This window comes from Panulirus ornatus, chromosome 12, assembly GCF_036320965.1.
Source record: "Panulirus ornatus isolate Po-2019 chromosome 12, ASM3632096v1, whole genome shotgun sequence".
In the NCBI taxonomy this organism is placed as follows: Eukaryota; Metazoa; Arthropoda; class Malacostraca; order Decapoda; family Palinuridae; genus Panulirus; species Panulirus ornatus.
In genome coordinates, this window is record NC_092235.1 from 70195117 (window position 1) to 70219586 (window position 24470).

Consider the following 24470-nt stretch of genomic DNA (forward strand, 5'->3'; position numbering starts at 1 on the left):
GTAGGAAGAGAGGAAAGTGATTGGTTCTCAGTGAATGTAGGTTTGCGGCAGGGGTGTGTGATGTCTCCATGGTTGTTTAATTTGTTTATGGATGGGGTTGTTAGGGAGGTAAATGCAAGAGTTTTGGAAAGAGGGGCAAGTATGAAGTCTGTTGGGGATGAGAGAGCTTGGGAAGTGAGTCAGTTGTTGTTCGCTGATGATACAGCGCTGGTGGCTGATTCATGTGAGAAACTGCAGAAGCTGGTGACTGAGTTTGGTAAAGTGTGTGGAAGAAGAAAGTTAAGAGTAAATGTGAATAAGAGCAAGGTTATTAGGTACAGTAGGGTTGAGGGTCAAGTCAATTGGGAGGTGAGTTTGAATGGAGAAAAACTGGAGGAAGTAAGTGTTTTAGATATCTGGGAGTGGATCTGGCAGCGGATGGAACCATGGAAGCGGAAGTGGATCATAGGGTGGGGGAGGGGGCGAAAATTCTGGGGGCCTTGAAGAATGTGTGGAAGTCGAGAACATTATCTCGGAAAGCAAAAATGGGTATGTTTGAAGGAATAGTGGTTCCAACAATGTTGTATGGTTGCGAGGCGTGGGCTATGGATAGAGTTGTGCGCAGGAGGATGGATGTGCTGGAAATGAGATGTTTGAGGACAATGTGTGGTGTGAGGTGGATTGATCGAGTGAGTAACGTAAGGGTAAGAGAGATGTGTGGAAATAAAAAGAGCGTGGTTGAGAGAGCAGAAGAGGGTGTTTTGAAGTGGTTTGGGCACATGGAGAGGATGAGTGAGGAAAGATTGACCAAGAGGATATATGTGTCGGAGGTGGAGGGAGCAAGGAGAAGAGGGAGACCAAATTGGAGGTGGAAAGATGGAGTGAAAAAGATTTTGATCGGGGCCTGAACATGCAGGAGGGTGAAAGGAGGGCAAGGAATAGAGTGAATTGGAGCGATGTGGTATACCGGGGTTGACGTGCTGTCAGTGGATTGAATCAAGGCATGTGAAGCGTCTGGGGTAAACCATGGAAAGCTGTGTAGGTATGTATATTTGCGTGTGTGGACGTATGTATATACATGTATATGGGGGGGGGTTGGGCCATTTCTTTCGTCTGTTTCCTTGCGCTACCTCGCAAACGCGGGAGACAGCGACAAAGTATAAAGAAAAAAAAAAAAAAAAAAATATATATATATATATATATATATATATATATATATATATATATATATATATATATATATATATTTCGTATACTTTGTCGCTGTCTCCCGCGTTAGCGAGGTTTACCTCAGACGTTTCACATGCCCCGGTTTAGTCCATTGACAACATGTCGACCCGGTATACCACATCATTCCAATTCACTCTATTCTTTGCACGCATCTCACCCTCCTGCATGTTCTGGCCCCGATCGCTCAAAATCTTTCTCACTTCATCCTTCCACCTCCAACTTGGTCTCCTGTTTCTCCTTGTTCCCTCCACCTCTGACGCATATATCCTCTTTGTCAATCTTTCCTCACTCATTCTCTCCATATGTCCAAACCATTTCAACATACCCTCTTCTGCTCTCTCAACCACACTTTTTATTACCACACATCTCTCTTGTCTTTTCATTACTTACTCGATCAAACCACCTCACACCACATATTGTCTTCAAACATCTCATTTGCAGCACTTCCACCCTCCTCTGCACAACCCTCTCTATAACCCATGCCTCGCTACCATGTAATATTGTTGGAACCACTATTCTTTCAAACATACCCATTTTTGCTCTCCGAGATAACGTTCCTTCCTTCCACACATTCCTTATCGACCCCAGAACCTTTACCACCTCCCCCACACTGTGACACTTCCGCTTCCATGGTTCCATCCGCTGCCAAGTCCACCCCCAGATATCTAAAACACTTTCCTCCAATTTTTCTCCATTCAATCTTACATCCCAAGGAACATGTCGCTCAATCCTGCTGAGCGTAATAACCTTGCTCTTATTCATATTTACTCTCAACTTTCCCCTTTCACACACTTTTCCAAACTCAGCCACCATCTGCAGTTTCTCACCCGAATCAGCCACAAGAGCTGTATCATCGGTGAATAACAACTGACTCACTTGCTGGGATTGCTGGACCTTCAAACATACCTATTTTTATCCTCCGCGATAACGTTCTCTCTTTCCGCACTTTCTTCAGCGCTCCTAGAACCTTAGATACCTCATCCGTCCTGTGACACTTCCGATTCCATGGCTCCATTTGCTCTCATGTCTGCTCTCAGATATCTAAAACACTTAATTTCTTCCAATTTTCCTCCAAACTCACACCCTAACCAACCTGTCTTTTAACCCTGGTGAACTTAATAACCTTTACTTCATTTACATTCGCTTTATTCCTCCTTTCACACAAGTTTTTAACTCAGTCACCAACTTCTTCACTTTTTCAGTCGAATCAACCACCAGTGCTGCAACATTAGCAAACAACAACTGATTCATTTCCAACACCCTCTCATCCCTAAGAGACTGCATACTCTTGCCCCTATCTAACACTTGCATTTAGCCCCCTCACTACTATATCCATCCACCAGCAACCAAGGTAACATCGCACACCCCTGCTGCAGACCAACCCTCACTTGGAACCATTCCCTCTCTTCCTACTGGTACACATGCCTTACACTCTTGAAAAGATGTCGCACGGGGGACTCCTCCGTCCCAGCTGGTGACACACGTGGGACTCCTCCGTCCCAGCTGGTGACACACGGGGGACTCCTCCGTCCCAGCTGGTGACACACGTGGGACTCACCTGTTCTAGCTGGTGACACACGTGGGACTCACCTGTTCTAGCTGGTAACACACGTGGGACTCACCTGTCCTAGCTGGTAACACACGTGGGACTCACCTGTCCTAGCTGGTAACACACGTGGGACTCACCTGTCCTAGCTGGTAACACACGTGGGACTCACCTGTCCTAGCTGGTAACACACGTGGGACTCACCTGTCCTAGCTGGTAACACACGTGGGACTCACCTGTCCTAGCTGGTAACACACGTGGGACTCACCTGTCCTAGCTGGTAACACACGTGGGACTCACCTGTCCTAGCTGGTAACACACGTGGGACTCACCTGTCCTAGCTGGTAACACACGTGGGACTCACCTGTCCTAGCTGGTAACACTTGCCGTCGACGGCGGAGGGGAGGAAGGGGAGGCTATTTACGGGACGGTTGAGGTTTTCTCCGCTACATGGGTCTGGCAGGCACTCTGGCGGGAGCATGAAGTCATTGAACCACAGCACCTGTAGGACGACCAACCTTCATGATAACCAAATGAAGAACCTTAGAAAATGATCCAAGAGAGAGAGAGAGAGCCCGTCTTGTGCCAGCCTGAGCAACGCACCAGACCTCTCTCTCTCTCTCTCTCTCTCTCTCTCTCTCTCTCTCTCTCTCTCTCTCTCTCTCTCTCTCTCTCTCTCTCTCTCTCTCTCTCTTCCACCGACTTATGTAATTAACCCTAACATCCGTTACTGGCAATACTGACGTGACAAATTTCATATCACGTGACCCCCTGGCCCCTCCTCCACCCAGCAGTTCACACACACACACACACACACACACACACACACACACACACACACCTGGTTGATGGGGCAGCTGAGAGTCTGGCCCAGGATGGGGTCACACACGTCGTCGTCCAGGTCATCGTCACCCTCGTAGGTGCCGTCCGGACACTGGCACACAGGCGTGCCGAACGCTGTCTCGTACAGTTGCCTGCCCGCTGTGGGCAGAAGACTGGTTAGGAGATGGAGGGGAGTGGAGAGAAGGAAGATAGAGGACATTGGAGGGAGAGATAACTGGAGATCTGATGTATGATGACAGGTATAACTTAGGTGCAAGGCAATCATATTCTTCTTTGACCACCACTCACTCTGGCTCAACTGTCATCAGGAAGGAGGACCATGAAGTATGAAGGACCATGAAGTATGAAGGACCATGAAGTATGAAGGACCATAAAGTATGAAGGACCATGACGTATGAAGGACCATGAAGTATGAAGGACCATGAAGTATGAAGGACCATGAAGCATAGGGGACCATGATATATGGAGGATCATGAGGTATGGAGGACCATGAGGTAAGAAGAACCATGAAGCATGGAGGACCATGAAGCATGGAAGACCATGAAGCATGGAGTACCATGAAGCATGGAGGACCATGAAGCATGGAGGACCATGAGACATGTCTTAAGATAAACACGCTACGCTCAGGAGTATTAAGGTTAACACTGGGAAGATGAAATCTGGAAAGATAAAATTGTAAGTTAAGAATTATTTAGAATAGGTTTTCCTTTTTAAAAATGTTTATTTAATGATAGTGGATATCACGGGTGTATTTGTTAAGCAGTGTTACCGGATTCCTCCTGCTTGACTTAATACCGCAAGTGAAAAGTCACTTCCGGCGAGGTAACACCATGAACAGTGGACGTTAAGAAACATAATATCTTCCAGGAACTTTTCGCTTTTAAGGAGTCCACCATCCCCTGCTCCTGCTGGAGCGGAGCTCCCAGGTTAGGTGGATACCATACAATGTCTTCAGCCATGTGTGAGAGATGCACATGGTCGTGACACAGGCAACATGTGTGAGAGATGCACATGGTCGTGACACAGGCAACATGTGTGAGAGATGCACATGGTCGTGACACAGGCAACATGTGTGAGAGATGCACATGGTCGTGACACAGGCAACATGTGCTGTAATCCACCTCAACATACTTTGTTCCATCTCAGTTCTACATATGTTTTCTTTGTCATTTCAAACTGTTTTTGTTTCTGAAGGTGAAGAACACCCATTGTGTGGGGTGGGTCCAGGACCCGACCAATGGTGGCCACTGTCTACATTATACACTTTACATTTATAGTTATGGTAACCCAACATTTATAGTTATGGTAACCCAACATTTATAGTTATGGTAACCCAACATTTATAGTTACGGTAACCCAACATTTATAGTTATGGTAACCCAACATTTATAGTTATGGTAACCCAACATATCATTTAGTATATACACCAAACATTCTATGTTCTATATTCTACATTCAATATTCTATATTGACCATACATTTACTTTTCATTTGTCTACACCGAAGACCATTTGTAGTCTTCGATCACTTCATTAATTGCTAAGTTCTTTTTCAACCCTCTGTGTCAGCCTTCCCTCGACAGCTTTATATCTCAGTTTTGTGTTATCAGTAAATTCTGAAACTCAGCTGTTGAGTCCGTGTGTCCCCGGGGACCAGTGATGTACATGCTGATCATACGAGGTGACCCTTGTGATGCCCTGGTTGTCCCCAGGACCTGCCAGTCCGCTGTTCCTTGACTGATCTCACCGCCTGGAACCACTCTGTAACCCACCCCACCACCTACACACACACATACACACACACTCGCCCCACCACCTACACACACACATACACACACACTCGCCCCACCACCTACACACACACATACACACACACTCGCCCCACCACCTACACGCACGCACCTACCCCAGCACCACCTACACGCACACACATTCACCCCACCACCTACACATACACACCCACCCTACCACCTACACACACACACATCCACCCTACCACATACACAAACGCACCAACCCCACCAGCTACACACACACACACACACACACACACACACACACACACACACACACACACACATTCAGTTTCTCATGTTGAAGTTTTTTATATTTTACGTAATAACGGTTTTTTTTTTTAGTTTAAGTATGAAAAGTCTGAGGACATTATTATGTATAAATCTACAAAAGTATACTGGTCTTGTTATGGGTTATCACGGAACCCATGTTGATCATGGGTTATCACGGAACCCATGTTGATCATGGGTTATCACGGAACCCATGTTGATCATGGGTTATCACGGAACCCATATTGATCATGGGTTATCACGGAACCCATGTTGATCATGGGTTATCACGGAACCCATGTTGATCATGGGTTATCACGGAACCCATGTTGATCATGGGTTATCACGGAACCCATATTGATCATGGGTTATCACGGAACCCATGTTGATCATGGGTTATCACGGAACCCATGTTGATCATGGGTTATCACGGAACCCATGTTGATCATGGGTTATCACGGAACCCATATTGATCATGGGTTATCACGGAACCCATGTTGATCATGGGTTATCACGGAACCCATGTTGATCATGGGTTATCACGGAACCCATATTGATCATGGGTTATCACGGAACCCATGTTGATCATGGGTTATCACGGAACCCATATTGATCATGGGTTATCACGGAACCCATGTTGATCATGGGTTATCACGGAACCCATGTTGATCATGGGTTATCACGGAACCCATATTGATCATGGGTTATCACGGAACCCATGTTGATCATGGGTTATCACGGAACCCATGTTGATCATGGGTTATCACGGAACCCATGTTGATCATGGGTTATCACGGAACCCATATTGATCATGGGTTATCACGGAACCCATGTTGATCATGGGTTATCACGGAACCCATGTTGATCATGGGTTATCACGGAACCCATATTGATCATGGGTTATCACGGAACCCATATTGATCATGGGTTATCACGGAACCCATGTTGATCATGGGTTATCACGGAACCCATGTTGATCATGGGTTATCACGGAACCCATGTTGATCATGGGTTATCACGGAACCCATATTGATCATGGGTTATCACGGAACCCATGTTGATCATGGGTTATCACGGAACCCATATTGATCATGGGTTATCACGGAACCCATGTTGATCATGGGTTATCAAGCTATCATCATCTGTAATTACTGCCTGTAACACAAGCAAGGCTGATGGCCGGTAATTTGGAGTAGATTCATCGTGCGTGTTTTCGCTGATAACAGTGGTTTGGCTCTGCTTTCTGATACTAATTTCTTGAATGTTTTGATGGACTGAAACGCTTCTTTTCGAGTGGCATGCTTCAGTGTCCGGCAGACGCGCCAGCATCACCTGCTTTATTCAGATTTGATTATACTAAATAATGAAGCATTTCATAGATCGTAATTTTGGTTCATTCAATTATTTTCATTTTTTATTCCAGGACGAATGTCTTGTGTTTATAGTAAATGTCAGCAATATTCTTTATCAACATTAAATCAAAGTTGTTATTTAGTAAGGAAGGAAGCAGATACTTTACCGTTCCCCTCAAGATTATGAAGAAGAACAGGAGGAGGAGGAGGAGAGGAGGAGGAGGAGGAGGAAGCATGAAGAAAGAGAATAGGAAGAAAAATAGCAACAACAAAATAATATAAGAACAAACAAATAACGGGTCAGCCAGACAGACTCAGTGTTCACGGGGAGAGCGTCCTGCACAGTGGCTACATGAACTTGGCTCTTGATGCAGAACCTGGCTACCTGGCTGACCCCTAACCCCATGCAGGATGATCCTCCAGTGACCTGCATGGAATAATAGACCTCTCTAAGAAATGGTACATGAATGACCTAATATTACTGGAGTAGAGTGTGTGGCGCACTCAACACGGGGTTACTGGAGTAGAGTGTGTGATTATCATATTGATCATATGAGAGTAAGGTTGACTTACTGGTGAGAGATGTTAGTAAAGTGTTTGTGTCTCGTTGATGTGTTGTTTTTGGAGGAAGGTTAAGCCAGTCCTCCCTCCATCATGTGAGATATAACCGTCCACATTACACGTACACCTATCCTTCATTAGCCTACGTGATATTTTTGTAAAGTAGGTTAGGTTAGGTTGTAAAGTAGGTTAGGTTAGGTTAGGTTAGGTTGTAAAGTAGGTTAGGTTAGGTTGTAAAGTAGGTTAGGTTAGGTTAGGTTGTAAAGTTGGTTAGGTTAGGTTAGGTTAGGTTGTAAAGCAGGTTAGGTTAGGTTAGGTTGTAAAGTAGGTTAGGTTAGGTTGTAAAGTAGGTTAGGTTAGGTTAGGTTGTAAAGTAGGTTAGGTTAGGTTGTAAAGTAGGTTAGGTTAGGTTGTAAAGTAGGTTAGGTTAGGTTGTAAAGTAGGTTAGGTTAGGTTGTAAAGTAGGTTAGGTTAGGTTGTAAAGTAGGTTAGGTTAGGTTAGGTTGTAAAGTAGGTTAGGTTAGGTTGTAAAGTAGGTTAGGTTATGTTAGGTTAGGTTGTAAAGTAGGTTAGGTTAGGTTAGGTTAGGTTGTAAAGTAGGTTAGGTTAGGTTGTAAAGTAGGTTAGGTTAGGTTAGGTTAGGTTGTAAAGTAGGTTAGGTTAGGTTGTAAAGTTGGTTAGGTTAGGTTAGGTTGTAAAGTAGGTTAGGTTAGGTTAGGTTGTAAAGTAGGTTAGGTTAGGTTAGGTTGTAAAGTAGGTTAGGTTATGTTAGGTTAGGTTGTAAAGTAGGTTAGGTTAGGTTAGGTTAGGTTGTAAAGTAGGTTAGGTTAGGTTAGGTTAGGTTGTAAAGTAGGATAGGTTAGGTTGTAAAGTAGGTTAGGTTAGGTTAGGTTAGGTTGTAAAGTAGGTTAGGTTAGGTTAGGTTAGGTTAGGTTGTAAAGTTGGTTAGGTTAGGTTAGGTTAGGTTAGGTTGTAAAGTTGGTTATGTAGTATTTTGACCACTTCTCTCAGGTCACCTTGCAGTTTGGGATATTCAGATCTAATCCTTCTAACTCCACACTGTCACTTGCCTCACAAGGCCGACTACTTCTGTGAATTCTATCGTTGATCATTGATCAAGTCTGGTGACCAGAGCTACGTGGCCTGCCCACACACACTACCTGGGCCGGCATACCTCCCTCAGTCAGCCCCTACGTACGTGGACACAGATTGGTGTTGACGGGGTCGTGACACAGCTGGTCGCTGAAGACAAATATCCTGTCAGGGGCGCAGAGTCTGGGGGCGCAGTACCCCTGGCGGGTGTCAGCGTCCAACAGGACGTACTCCGTCACGTTGCAGGGTCCCTGCGTCAGGAGCTGGTGGCATCCTTTGTCAGACACCTGCACCTCGTCCCTCATGCATGAGTCTACATTTTCGTTGGGGCCTGCAGGAAGATGGAGACTTGGTAAGTATGGTGATGACTATGGCCGTGAATATGGTGGTACGTATTATGGTGAAGGAGTGTATGGCGGGTGAATATGGTGGTGAGTATAGTGGTGAGGGGGAGCATGGTGGTGAAGGGAGTATGGTGAGAGTGGGGGAGTATGGTGGTGAGGAGAGTGTAGTGGTTAGGGGAGGCAGGTGGTGAGGGGAGTATGGTGGTGACGGGAATATGGTGGTGAGGGGAGTATGATTTTGAGGATGGTGCGTGTGGGAAGATCCTACGATGTGAGGCAGGTAAGGCTATGCGCCGACGTGTTCCCTCTGTGCTGCAATTGTGGAACATTATTTGGTACAACGGAAATAATGTGAAGATGAATTGAACTTTATCAAGAAATGATTAACATGGGAGAAGTGTGTCCAGGCCTCACGTATACTGGGCACAGGTCATAAGCACACATCAACCCTCAAGATAAAGAAGGAACACTATAGATGTTACTCAGGAAAAGACAGAGCTTGAGGGTTGACTAAGTGAGGTCGTCCCTCCGACCAGCGACAGAGCTACGGACGTACCCATGTAGTGGCCGATGGACGTAGGTATGGGCGGGTTTCGGATGGGGGCGAGAACCTGTCGTCTGTCCCTGCCGACCACCTGTCGAGGCAAGATGGTACTAGTGTTACTCGTTGCCTCAGTTATCTTCAAGCTTCTCCCATACTTTGTGGTCTGCTTCTCTTGGGTATGAGGCGAGTGGTGTCACTTTTAATCGTTCGTGTTGTTGTTGTACAGTATTGTCAGTGTAGCCATATCTACAACATCAGGGTCAGTGTTGCAAGTTTAGGGTACAACAGTATAGCCAGTGTGGCCATGTTAACTTCTGGCAAGTGTATAGTGTGAGGCATCGCTGTAACCTCAGCTACTCCTTCAATACATGATAAACTTGTGCAAGCCAACAGGATATCCAAACAAAGATAATTCTTATCTTACATTTCATAAACATCATTTCCTTGTACAAATTACATTCTAAAGTCAATAGTAATCCAAAGTTTATATGTCTGAAAAATCGAGTCTACATCACAAAGTGAAACTATGAGGTTACCAGTGAGTTGTGTTGATCATGCAGGATTCCGACACAAAGAACTGAACTGTTCAGGCGACGTAAGACCAGAAACAGACTCACACTAACAAGAAGAATATACATGATAGAAATGTTAACTATATAATACATTCTGTATATTGTGTAGACTGGTGTAGGGTGGTGTAGGTAGGTGTGGGGTGGTGTGGGTAGGTGTGGGGTGGTGTAGACTGGTGTGAGTAAGTGTGGGGTGGTGTAAACTGGTGTGGGTAGGTGTGGGGTGGTGTAGACTGATGTGGGGTATTGTAGGTAATGTGTAGGTTGAAGAAGCCAGATACAATGTGTAGGTTGGTGTAGACAGAGATACTGTGTAGGTCGGTAAAACCAGACGTGACAAACACTTACTGTGAACTGGATAATTCAAGTGAAAAACATTAAAATCATTGCCAGGGTTGGGCGACTCGTGGACCTGTGTATTAAGTCTATATGTATACACATAGTTGATTTAGAACCAATCGAAACAACACTTACATTCCCACTCGTAGCTTCAGAGCTGAGTACACAGTGTAGAGAGGCCCCGAGCACCAGGACCAGGTGGACGGTGCTCGCCATGCCCAGCGGGACGACCCACTTCTCGTCTTCAAGATTCTCAAATTTTTCAGCGGGACTTGACGCGCCGCCGTGGCCTCACCGCTGTGTTCCAGTACCAGTCTGGTCCTCAGCAGTACTCGCTCCCTCTCTTTTGTCTGTCAGGCCTTCAGCAACGAGGCCTGCAGTGTCCTGGGGCCCCTGTAACCTACGAAGGCGACACTCACGTTGTCCTCAAACCTCCGAGTTCTCGAGGATTCCTCCTCCTGCGACCCCAGCTCCGTGCTCGTCAGATACCGGCTTCCCACACCCCACCAGACAGGTTCTGTTAGAGGAAAAGTCATGTTTCTTAATCTATACTTTTTGTTAATTATGAGAACCACATGATTCACGAGGGCCAACCCTACCCACCACATGGTTCACCAGGGACCACTCTGCCCACCACATGGTTCACGAGGGCCAACCCTACCCACCACATGGTTCACCAGGGACCACTCTGCCCACCACATGGTTCACGAGGACCAACCCTACCCACTACATGGTTCACCAGGGCTCACCCTGCCCACCACATGGTTCACGAGGACCAACCCTGCCCACTACATGGTTCACCAGGGCTCACCCTGCCCACCACATGGTTCACGAGGACCAACCCTACCCACCACATGGTTCACCAGGGACCACTCTGCCCACCACATGGTTCACGAGGGCCAACCCTACCCACCACATGGTTCACCAGGGCTCACCCTGCCCACCACATGGTTCACGAGGGCCAACCCTACCCACCACATGGTTCACCAGGGCCCACCCTGCCCACCACATGGTTCACGAGGGCCAACCCTGCCCACCACATGGTTCACCAGGGCCCACCCTGCTCACCACATGGTTCACGAGGGCCAACCCTACCCACCACATGGTTCACCAAGGCTCACCCTGCCCACCACATGGTTCACGAGGGCCAACCCTACCCACCACATGGTTCACCAGGGCCCACCCTGCTCACCACATGGTTCACGAGGGCCAACCCTGCCCACCACATGGTTCACCAGGGCTCACCCTGCCCACTACATGGTTCACCAGGGCTCACCCTGCCCACCACATGGTTCACCAGGGCCCACCCTGCTCACCACATGGTTCACGAGGGCCAACCCTGCCCACCACATGGTTCACCAGGGCCAACCCTGCCCACCAAATGCTTCAGTAGGGCCCATCCAATCTGCAGCATACATGTAACCACAAGACACCCTTTACGAGACTCCTGTAGACTTTTCACTCGACCACAAGGAAATGAAGCGCGTTAGCATTGTGTGTGTGTGTGTGTGTGTGTGTGTGTGTGTGTGTGTGTGTGTGTGTGTGTGTTGTGGTAATCATTCTTTTCCATATATTAATATATCACTTCAGAGTCTACTACCAAATCCTGTGAGCTGTACTACATGAGGATGTCATCAGCAAGAACTAAAATAAATAAGAAAGAATTAGTAGGAATAATATACATAGCGGATCTCGGGCACGTATGATATACATAGCGGGCCTCGGGCATGTAATTGTCAAAGTAGAGGCCTTGAAGTCTGATTGTGTAAAGTCAAGTGAGGAGTAGCCGGGAAATTTGATCATTTAGGATATGTATGTATGGTTGTATGTATGTATGTATGTATGTATGTATGATACTGATTATGTGGCAGGTGATGTATGTATGGTATTGATTATGTGGCAGGTGATGTATGTATGGTATTGATTATGTGGCAGGTGATGGCGGTAGATGAGAATATACCTTCAGTAGTGATATAGACAGTAAGGCACCACTAACTGACTACCACAGACCATACCAAGACGTACCACACCTGAACCATCCAACCTTCACACCTGCTGCACCAGATGCCTTGCTCGCCACACCAACTTGTTTTTGTTTCTCTGGAAAAAAAAAAAGTGGCGTGTTGCTGGTTATTGCAGGTGAGGCTGGTTTACTGGCCAGGAAGGAGGTTACTGGCTTACCTGACATTCCTGCCCGCTAGTCCAACATGATGTGAATGTAAGGTAGACGCTCATATCTGAAGACTATTTGACCGCCACCCTTACCCCCCTCTCAGGTTCAGTGACCTGCAGACAGCGATGCTGCACCATCGACTCAGCCAAGACCCCGGTGGACACCAGACCTGTTGATGACATCTTGTGATCACCGCACACCTCTTCATGCCCTGGTGCCGGGACAATGCTGACGACCCTGGCTTCATGCCCTGGTGCTGGGACAATGCTGACGACCCTGGCTTCATGCCCTGGTGCTGGGACAATGCTGACGACCCTGGCTTCATGCCCTGGTGCCGGGACAATGCTGACGACCCTGGCTTCAGAACACCGCTCCAGCAGGAGGTAACTTGTTCAAGAAACGTGTTGTATCCTGTTGTACGTTCTACACGCTATGTGTGTCAGTTACATGTAGGTACTAAAAAGTATAGAAAACGGAAGATGGACAGGTCTATCAACATTTACTATAGCAAACAGATAGTTGAACATCGGCTGCCCAGGTAAGTATTATCGAGGTGTTGGAGTGATGCGTGTCTGGCTCAGCAACAATATTTCATTTTAGGAATGACTTTCTCTGGTCCTCGGGGAACTAGACGTTTGTTCCCGCCGTCATGTAAGTGAGCTTTGTATACACAGGTATACTGAGATGTTGTCCCTCACAGGTGAGGCATAACCCTGGCCTACCAGCTACACCAAGTGTGGCGTCCACGTCTCATACTGTTAGCACGTGGGACACTTCTCTGTAACGGACGAAACATGAACCTCCATGCCAACAGTTCTCATGGCAACACGTGGTGAGTCGTGCTCTCGTGTCACACGTGGTGAGTCGTGCTCTCGTGTCACACGTGGAGAGTCGTGCTCTCGTGTCACACGTGGTGAGTCGTGCTATCGTGTCACACGTGGTGAGCCGTGCTCTCGTGTCACACGTGGTGAGTCGTGCTCTCGTGTCACACGTGGTGAGTCGTGCTATCGTGTCACACGTGGTGAGCCGTGCTCTCGTGTTACACGTGGTGAGCCGTGCTCTCGTGTCACACGTGGTGAGCCGTGCTCTCGTGTTACACGTGGTGAGCCGTGCTCTCGTGTCACACGTAGTGAGCCGTGCTCTCGTGTTACACGTGGTGAGCCGTGCTCTCGTGTCACACGTAGTGAGCCGTGCTCTCGTGTTACACGTGGTGAGCCGTGCTCTCGTGTTACACGTAGTGAGCCGTGCTCTCGTGTCACACGTAGTGAGCCGTGCTCTCGTGTCACACGTGGTGAGCCGTGCTCTCGTGTCACACGTAGTGAGCCGTGCTCTCGTGTTACACGTAGTGAGCCGTGCTCTCGTGTTACACGTGGTGAGCCGTGCTCTCGTGTTACACGTAGTGAGCCGTGCTCTCGTGTTACAAGTGGTGAGCCGAGTTCTCCTGGTCTACCATCATCTCTATGTCTTTATAGCAACATTTATGAATAATTTTCTAAATGTTCACTTTTTTGTATTTACTTTTCTATTTTCCCTTAATTGATAGAAATCAATTTTTTTTTTTCATTTTTTGATAAAGTGTTCCATGAACCCCCTCCAACGATAGCCATTTACGGTTTATGGACGAATGTGAAGAGTGCGGGAGAGACAGACATCATTACCCAGGACCCACCTGCTGAGGGCAAGCCACAAGAAGGACCTGCACCTGAACCACAGGTGGGTGGTAGCTGGTGGTGACGGCGAAGGAGGGAGTATATCCCGTCCCTCAGTACACAAGGCTCCAGTGTGTCCTGTGTACCTCCCGTGGCCAAGTACAAGGTATATCCTCGGGAGGCAGTTCCTCCGCCAAACTAGCAGATGCACGTATGAGTGAACATAACAGACATCTCCAGTGTTATGAGATTACAACAGCCTCATTGGTGATGCTGGCTCACATGCCAGGGTGACGCCCACCATTATCCTTGGCCAATGTCCGGCATGATGACCGAGCCGCGAGGCACACGGCAGCCTAGGGAGTGGAGGGCGGGGAGCCAGCCTGACACAGTCCCACACCTTCCACCCCACAAACCTTCGAATTCCTAGAAGGCCAACATGATTATAAGACACACCAGTTCTTTGAAGCCTAAAGAACTAGAATCAAAATGGCCAACTGGATACTGGCCAAGAAAAGGACCAACAAGGACGAAAGGTGGACTAGCTGGGCCAGGACAGGGCCAGCTAGGCGGGATGTGGGAGACTCCCCTTCAGCCACACAGCATCGAACATGTGCAACAAAGTAAACAAAGAGGGAGTGACTCTGGGGAATTCATAAGTTTGTGTGACAGAATGTGAATGTATAACTCTGTATCTACGTACGGAAATAGGTAGTCACACATCTGGACAACCCCCGACATCACATTAGACCTTGACATTTTTCAGGTTGTCACAGACTTCGAATTTCTTGTCACAGTAGACGACGATTTAGATTGGAAGTCACGTCAGTACCATCCTGCAATCTTCCTCATACCGTCTGTACCTTCTCCGTCAACTGAAAGCAATAGGCGTCCCACCAATTGAGCTCAGGAATGTCTTTTCCATCTTCGTTTTACCGAAACTCAGCTACACCTCCCCAGGCGGGTCCTCCCCAGTAACAGCCACACAGAGGGACCAGCTGGAAAGAGTTCAAGAAAGGGTTTGCAGGATCACCCTGGACCCTTCTTACGCCAACTAACAAGAGGATCTCATCTCGTTGAATCTGTCCAATAACCGCTACCGGCAGCTCATGCGGCAGTTTGGCAACTAGATTAGTGACACGCCACCGTCACACAAACCTCTTCCTTTCCCTTCACCACAGACCACCGCTCGTCACCACAATCGACTTGTCCCAGTCCGAGTTCGTACTGACATATAAGAACACCCGTATACCTACCATTGTGAACTTCATAAAGAATCTATGAACAAGTGCAGAGCTGCAAGTGAACAGCATTTTTCTGTCAGTCTGCTTGGTATGTCAGCTACTGTATTATTGTACCTAGTCATCACTTAATGTTCAATCAAGTTCATTATATATAAACCATACTCTTCATTCCGTAAACTTCCCAGTATATCTGCCACCCTGACTGTCATGGTGTACCTCACACATATCTTTATCCAAATGGATAATGTGGAACTGTCCAGCTCATCCTAATCTTTACCTCTTGCATGATTAGTTATAACTACCACGACCTCCCACTTCTGTGATATCTATAATAAATCAACAGTGTATTTTCTGCAGTTTGGCTGTCTGAATCCAAAGAACCGTTATTCATTCATTTATCTAAACACACACACACACACACACACACACACACACACACACACACACACACACACACACACACGTCATGTGTGGGGCTGCATTACGAGGTAAAAAGTAATAAATGGAAAATATCAAATCAAAAGGGGACCCAGTATCAGGCAAGGGGCCCAAGTTTCAAGTGAGGGCCCCAGTGTAAGGGAAGGGTACGAAATTGGATGAGAGGCCCTAGCATCGGATGAGGGATCCCAGGAGTGGATGAGTAGCCCCAGTATTGGCTGGGGACCATGATACTGGGTCGGTATCCCGGTAACGGATGAAGGCCCCAGTGTCGGGGTCTGGGCTCAGCAGAGACCTTGGCATTCTGTTTACAAAAACTTTTTCAGGTTTGTAGCAAAACATTGACTTGATTATCCTGTGTGACGAGTGGAAGGGGGGGGGGGGGAGTCTGGGATGAGTGAGAAGCTGGTGGTAAGTAAGGGAGTTGGGTGAGTGAGGGGGATGGTTGAATGAGGGGGCTGGTGAAAAGTGAAAGGACTAGAGTGAGTGAGAAGTCTGGGGTGAGTGATTGGGCTGGTGGTGAGTGAGAGGGTTGGGATGAGTGAGTGGGCTGGGGTGAGTGAGTAAGCCCATGGTGAGTGAAAGGGCTGAGGTTATTGAGAGGATTTGGGTTTTGAGAATGCTGGGGTAAATGAGGGGGGCTGGTGGTGAGTGAGAGGGCTGGGTTTAAGTGAGAGGGCTGGGGTTAGTGAGCGGGCTTGGGGGTTAGTGAGCGAGTGTCTCGCTCTGTGGCCTGCGCCTAGAAGGTGGTGCGGGCGTGTCCAGCTTACTGCTGGAACCTGTCTGAGGTTCAACACTCACCTGGCCACAGGGTCAGGTCACCTGGGACGAGGAGATTTAAATCTCTCGTTAATGGACTAGCCCTGGTGGGAGGCCCAGCCTCTGGTTGGAGATTCAGCGGCTGGGAGGTGGGTCAGCAGCTGGGAGGTGGGTCAGCAGCTGGGAGGTGGGTCAGAGGAGGCGTGGCCCATGCCCAGGATGGACTTGCGGCAAGGTGAGGTCCAAAGGACAACGGTCGGGGAGAGTCTTCCCGCTGACTGGAAGCTGGGTGAGGGAGGAGAGAGAGTGGCTGGAGGGAGTGGCTAGAGGGAGTGGCTGGAGGGAGTTGCTTGTGAGAGGTGCAGGGTGGAATGGCCGAAGGGAGGTGTAGAGGGAAATGGCTGGAAGGAGGAGCGGGGGAAGGGGGGGGGGGTGGCTGGAAGGAAGATGAGGAGGGAGTGGCTGGAGGGAGGAGAAGGAAGGAACGGCAGGAGGGAGGAGCAGGAGGAAAGGCTGGAGCGAAAAATAGGAAAAGGTGGCTGGAAAGAGTAACATGGAGGGATGGCTGGAGGGAGGGATAAGAGTGAGTGGCTGAGGAGAGTAGTTGAAGGAAAGGGAAGAAGAAAGTGGTTGGAGGAAGAGGCAGGAGGGAGTAGCAGCTGAAGAAGAAAGACATGATGGAACATGGAACAAACATATCATTAGAATAACAACATGACAGAAATGATTAAGAGAATCCTTCATAATAAATGACATTAAAGATGAAGATTATTGTGATATTTCAATGTACTGAAGAACCTCCTGCTACTTCCAATAATAACCAAGACTCTCCTTCTGTAGTTATATAACATAACCAAGACTCTCCTTCTGCAGTTATACAACATAACCAAGACTCTCCTTCTGTAGTTATACAACATAACCAAGACTCTCCTTCTGTAGTTATACAACATAACCAAGACTCTCCTCTGTAGTTATACAACATAACCAAGACTCTCCTTCTGTAGTTATACAACATAACCAAGACTCTCCTTCTGTAGTTATACAACATAACCAAGACTCTCCTGTAGTTATACAACATAACCAAGACTCTCCTTCTGTAGTTATACAACATAACCAAGACTCTCCTTCTGCAGTTATACAACATAACCAAGACTCTCCTTCTGTAGTTATACAACATAACCAAGACTCTCCTTCTGTAGTTATACAACATAACCAAGACTCTCCTTCTGTAGTTATACAACATAACCAAGACTCTCCTTCTGTAGTTATACAACATAACCAAGACTCTCCTTCTGTAGTTATACAACATAACCAAGACTCTCCTTCTGTAGTTATACAACATAACCAAGACTCTCCTTCTGTAGTTATACAACATAACCAAGACTCTCCTTCTGTAGTTATACAACATAACCAAGACTCTCCTTCTGTAGTTATACAACATAACCACGATTCTCCTTCTGTAGTTATACAACATAACCAAGACTCTCCTTCTGTAGTTATACAACATAACCAAGACTCTCCTTCTGTAGTTATACAACATAACCAAGACTCTCCTTCTGTTGTTATACAACATAACCAAGACTCTCCTTCTGTAGTTATAAAACATAACCAAGACTCTCCTTCTGTAGTTATACAACATAACCAAGACTCTCCTTCTGTAGTTATACAACATAACCAAGACTCTCCTTCTGTAGTTATACAACATAACCAAGACTCTCCTTCTGTAGTTATACAACATAACCAAGACTCTCCTTCTGTTGTTATACAACATAACCAAGACTCTCCTTCTGTAGCTATACAACATAACCAAGACTCTCCTTCTGTAGTTATACAACATAACCAAGACTCTCCTTCTGTAGTTATACAACATAACCAAGACTCTCCTTCTGTAGTTATACAACATAACCAAGACTCTCCTTCTGTAGTTATACAACATAACCAAGACTCTCCTTCTGTAGTTATACAACATAACCAAGACTCTCCTTCTGTAGTTATACAACATAACCAAGACTCTCCTTCTGTAGTTATACAACATAACCAAGACTCTCCTTCTGTAGTTATACAACATAACCAAGACTCTCCTTCTGTAGTTATACAACATAACCAAGACTCTCCTTCTGTAGTTATACAACATAACCAAGACTCTCCTTCTGTAGTTATACAACATAACCAAGACTCTCCTTCTGTAGTTATACAACATAACCAAGACTCTCCTTCTGTAGTTATACAACATAACCAAGACTCTCCTTCTGTAGTTATACAACATAACCAAGACTCTCCTTCTGTAGTTATACAACATAACCAAGACTCTCCTTCTGTTGTTATACAACATAACCAAGACTCTCCTTCTGTAGTTATACAACATAACCAAGACTCTCCTTCTGTAGTTATACAACATAACCAAGACTCTCCTTCTGTAGTTATACAACATAACCAAGACTCTCCTTCTGTAGTTATACAACATAACCAAGACTCTCCTTCTGTAGTTATACAACATAACCAAGACTCTCCTTCTGTAGTTATACAACATAACCAAGACTCTCCTTCTGTAGTTATACAACATAACCAAGACTCTCCTTCTGTTGTTATACAACATAACCAAGACTCTCCTTCTGTTGTTATACAACATAACCAAGACTCTCCTTCTGTAGTTATACAACATAACCAAGACTCTCCTTCTGTAGTTATACAACATAACCAAGACTCTCCTTCTGTAGTTATACAACATAACCAAGACTCTCCTTCTGTAGTTATACAACATAACCAAGACTTTCCTTCTGTAGTTATACAACATAACCAAGACTCTCCTTCTGTAGTTATACAACATAACCAAGACTCTCCTTCTGTAGTTATACAACATAACCAAGATTCTCCTTCTGTTGTTATACAACATAACCAAGACTCTCCTTCTGTAGTTATACAACATAACCAAGACTCTCCTTCTGTAGTTATACAACATAACCAAGACTCTCCTTCTGTAGTTATACAACATAACCAAGACTCTCCTTCTGTTGTTATACAACATAACCAAGACTCTCCTCCTGTAGTTATACAACATAACCAAGACTCTCCTTCTGTAGTTATACAACATAACCAAGACTCTCCTTCTGTAGTTATACAACATAACCAAGACTCTCTTTCTGTAGTTATACAACATAACCAAGACTCTCCTTCTGTAGTTATACAACATAACCAAGACTCTCCTTCTGTTGTTATACAACATAACCAAGACTCTCCTTCTGTTGTTATACAACATAACCCAGTCTCATCTGCTGTTACATCATAACTAAAACACAACATCATCACAATATAATATCTTAAGAACGCCTTTCATCTGCTGACCTTGACCCTTGATTCATGAAGCTTCACAGTCTCCTCTGCTGCAGTAATTATAGCACTATTGGCCCGAGCAACAGACGCGTATTGTCTGTGTAACACCAGTGACGTCATTCTATGTCATTCATGATTCTGTTGAGTTGACAGCTCAGGGTTAGCAGCGCCCCAAGATCACAACCAGAGACTGAGGGTTAGCAGCGCCCCAAGATCACAACCAGAGAGTGAGGGTTAGCAGCGCCCCAAGATCACAACCAGAGAGTGAGGGTTAGCAGCGCCCCAAGATCACAACCAGAGAGTGAGGGTTAGCAGCGTCCCAAGATCACAACCAGAGACTGAGGGTTAGCAGCGCCCCAAGATCACAACCAGAGAGTGAGGGTTAGCACCGTCCCAAGATCACAACCAGAGACTGAGGGTTAGCAGCGCCCCAAGATCACAACCAGAGACTGAGGGTTAGCAGCGCCCCAAGATCACAACCAGAGAGTGAGGGTTAGCAGCGTCCCAAGATCACAACCAGAGACTGAGGGTTAGCAGCGCCCCAAGATCACAACCAGAGACTGAGGGTTAGCAGCGCCCCAAGATCACAACCAGAGAGTGAGGGTTAGCAGCGCCCCAAGATCACAACCAGAGACTGAGGGTTAGCAGCGCCCCAAGATCACAACCAGAGACTGAGGGTTAGCAGCGTCCCAAGATCACAACCAGAGACTGAGAGGTTGCAGAGTCTTAGGTCAAGATCACAAGTAAAGACTCAGCGTTAGTGTTGTGTCATGTTCATATGATAACAAAAGAATCTTGGTGACAAATGTGTCAAGTTAGGATCGTTGACAAACGTCTCCCAGTGTGTGGGTCGTGCTTATGGGAGTTGGGTCTCCCAAGGCCCTGACGTCGGTTGTAAGTGGATAATGACGTGGTCCTTATGACTGTAGATGACAGACCAGACTGGACACCTGACTACTACTACACCATATCCTCTGACAGTTGTCTCTTATCTTCACCTTATGGTGAAGGCGAGGACGAGTCTGGCACATTAAGACATTACTTGGACCACCAAGTCGCTAGCATGGAGGGTGCGAATGTGATAAGACGATCTCTCTCTCTCTCTCTCTCTCTCTCTCTCTCTCTCTCTCTCTCTCTCTCTCTCTCTCTCTCTCTCTCTCTCTCTCTCTCTCTCTCTATCCACACATGTATACATTCATACATCATATATACATACATACATACATACATACATACATATGTTTATGGTCTTGAACTTGTAGGGTTGTGGAGGCCGGCGAAGTGCGACAGTAAACATGGCGGGTGTCAGAACTGACCGTAATAAATGAACACACTGACTCATGACGAACTTTGGAAAGTTTCATATTATGACTATCCTGGTATGTCTGACCCTGGTACGACTATCCTGGTATGTCTGACCCTGGTATGACTATCCTGGTATGTCTGACTCAGGTATGACTATCCTGGTATGTCTGACCCTGGTATGACTATCCTGGTATGTCTGACTCAGGTATGACTATCCTGGTATGTCTGACCCTGGTATGACTATCCTGGTATGTCTGACCCTGGTATGACTATCCTGGTATGTCTGACTCAGGTATGACTATCCTGGTATGTCTGACCCAGGTATGACTATCCTGGTATGTCTGACCCAGGTATGACTATCCTGGTATGTCTGACTCAGGTATGACTATCCTGGTATGTCTGACTCAGGTATGACTATCCTGGTATGTCTGACCCTGGTATGACTATCCTGGTATGTCTGACTCAGGTATGACTATCCTGGTATGTCTGACCCAGGTATGACTATCCTGGTATGTCTGACTCAGGTATGACTATCCTGGTATGTCTGACCCAGGTATGACTATCCTGGTATGTCTGACCCAGGTATGACTATCCTGGTATGTCTGACCCAGGTATGACTATCCTGGTATGTCAGACCCAGGTATGACTATCCTGGTATGTCTGACCCTGGTATGACTATCCTGGTATGTCTGACTCAGCTATGACTATCCTGGTATGTCTGACCCAGGTATGACTATCCTGGTATGTCTGACCCAGGTATGACTATCCTGGTATGTCTGACCCAAGTATGACTATCCTGGTATGTCTGACTCAGGTATGACTATCCTGGTATGTCTGACCCAGGTATGACTATCCTGGTATGTCTGACCCAGGTATGACTATCCTGGTATGTCTGACCCAGGTATGACTATCCTGGTATGTCTGACCCAGGTATGACTATCCTGGTATGTCTGACCCAGGTATGACTATCCTGGTATGTCTGACTCAGGTATGACTATCCTGGTATGTCTGACCCAGGTATGACTATCCTGGTATGTCTGACTCAGGTACATCAAGATGTATACTTCTTATCTTATCTTAACTACGTACATGTAACGATAAAGTTTTCAAGGCTTGGCAAGTTACACTGGGGGCAGACCACGTCTCTGGGGTGACGCCTGGCTAACATGAACAACACCAGTGTGCCCAGGGAATGGGCACATGTATGGTATGGTGGGGTGGGGAGAGAGGTCGTCCCTCGTTGGTCCTTACTATTATTTCATTATCAGAGTTTGTTACCACCATGTGCATCATCCAACCTGCTCCTAAGCGGCAGTCATGCCCAGTGGCACAACAGCAGCCAGCCACACTGGGGGTGTTCCTGGTGCGTTAACGGTAGGTCAGCACGACCCTGGATGCAGGTCAGGTGAGAGCGCTTATGTGATCAATGTTGATTAGATGCACTTAGCGTGTGTGTGGTGTGTGGCACATCACCAGCTGTGAACTCTTGGAACTCAACAACGCTGAAGGTAATGGTACGACCCAAGGTAGTTAATCATTACGATTCATACACGACTTTTCCACTACCACTAAATGTTGTCAAACGTATACAGTGACATGGGTATACAGTGACATGGGTATACAGTGACATGGGTAGTGACATGGGTATACAGTGACATGGGTATATCTGGCAATATAGCATTTTAGAAAAGGCTTGACAATGTCATGATGAGGGCGAAGATATGATTGTTAGTTATCCAGACATAAAGGTGTTTCCATAAAATTGTTTGACTTTGTTCTCTGTACAACTGGTAGCTTGAAATGATATCCAGACACTTGACAATATTTGGACTACACCTGTAGCGAAGTCTGATCATGATTATGAAGCAACATCACTTACCACCACGCTGGCTGATACGGTAACACACACACACACACACACACACACACACACTGCTGCTCACTCTCAACACGCAGCCTGAACCAGTTCTTTTAAACATAAGCAGAAAATCTGAAGTGTAAACAGCATAACATAGTACACCTCTCCTGACGTCTCTCCTCACTCTACCTGCCGCTTGGAAGGTTGTCACTATAACGCGGTCTAGTGGAACTGCAGGAGAGAGGAATGTTAGAATGAATACCTAGGTTTCCCGCACACAAGCTGAACTGCTGCCATCAACTTCGCGCATAAGTTGGCCGAAAGTACAACCATATGACACAGTGGGACTCTCTCGTGACTCATGTTGTGGACACTGTGAGACCAGAGGCTAGTAAGTAAACCCTGTCATTATTGAAGTTATATACAGTCACGTTACTGGTCAAGTGTTACAAGTCACAGTTTGTGGATTCCTTCTCACATTATATCTCAGAGAACACGAAGAATGTGATGCCTTCAGCCACAATTGCACTAGACAAAAAGGCCGTTAACAACAAAATTGTGTGGACACACAAGAACTGATATTCTGTGATGAAGAAAGAACTGCCAAGTGAATGTGAAGCAAGGAGAGTGCAGACATGCGCCGGCAGAGCCTCTGACACTCGAAATGAAATGCCAAGAGAAACACGTGTATGGAGGAGGAGGTACCCAGTTCAGTTGATCAAAGCATGATGTCACATCTGCATCAAGGCTGGTGTTTCTCTCTCTCTCTCTCTCTCTCTCTCTCTCTCTCTCTCTCTCTCTCTCTCTCTCTCTCTCTCTCTCTCTCTCTCTCTCTCTCTCTCTCTCACCGATATTCTACGAAGGCTGGAATATCGAAGGTTGGAAACCTAATTTCTTGGGTAAACTCGAGTTCGGGGACGCCTCATCATGTTCTGGGCTGCCTCCTCGGGTTCTCAGCCGCTTCCCCAGGTTCCGGAATGCCCCTCAGGATCCTGAGCCACTTCCCCAGGTCCCGGGATGCCCCTCAGGGTCCCGGGCCGCCTCCCCAGGTCCCGGGATGCCCCTCAGGGTCCCGGGCCGCTTCCCCAGGTCCCGGGATGCCCCTCAGGGTCCCGGGCCGCCTCCCCAGGTCCCGGGATGCCCCTCAGGGTCCCGGGCCGCTTCTCCAGGTCCCTGGATGTTCCTCAGGGTCCTGAGCCGCCCCTTTACACACCTCCCTCCCCAAGGTACGCCCCGCCCTCTCCGCTACTGAC

The 24470-nt window shown here is 46.8% G+C and overlaps 1 protein-coding gene across 4 annotated transcripts in view; it reads right to left on the reverse strand.

Annotated features, from left to right (window-relative positions):
• The window catches only part of LOC139752221 (uncharacterized), a 50458-nt gene that overhangs the window by 11538 nt on the left and 14450 nt on the right, over positions 1 to 24470 (reverse strand). For 3 of the 4 annotated variants that reach the window (XM_071668233.1, XM_071668232.1, XM_071668234.1), the window contains exons 2-6: positions 10597 to 10978; positions 9566 to 9644; positions 8772 to 8996; positions 3597 to 3736; positions 3120 to 3257 (exon numbers count right to left, since the gene is read on the reverse strand). In XM_071668233.1, the coding sequence (XP_071524334.1) occupies positions 3120 to 3257; positions 3597 to 3736; positions 8772 to 8996; positions 9566 to 9644; positions 10597 to 10677 (663 nt within the window). In that variant the 5' untranslated portion in view covers positions 10678 to 10978. The other variant, XM_071668235.1, reaches the window with a different exon arrangement.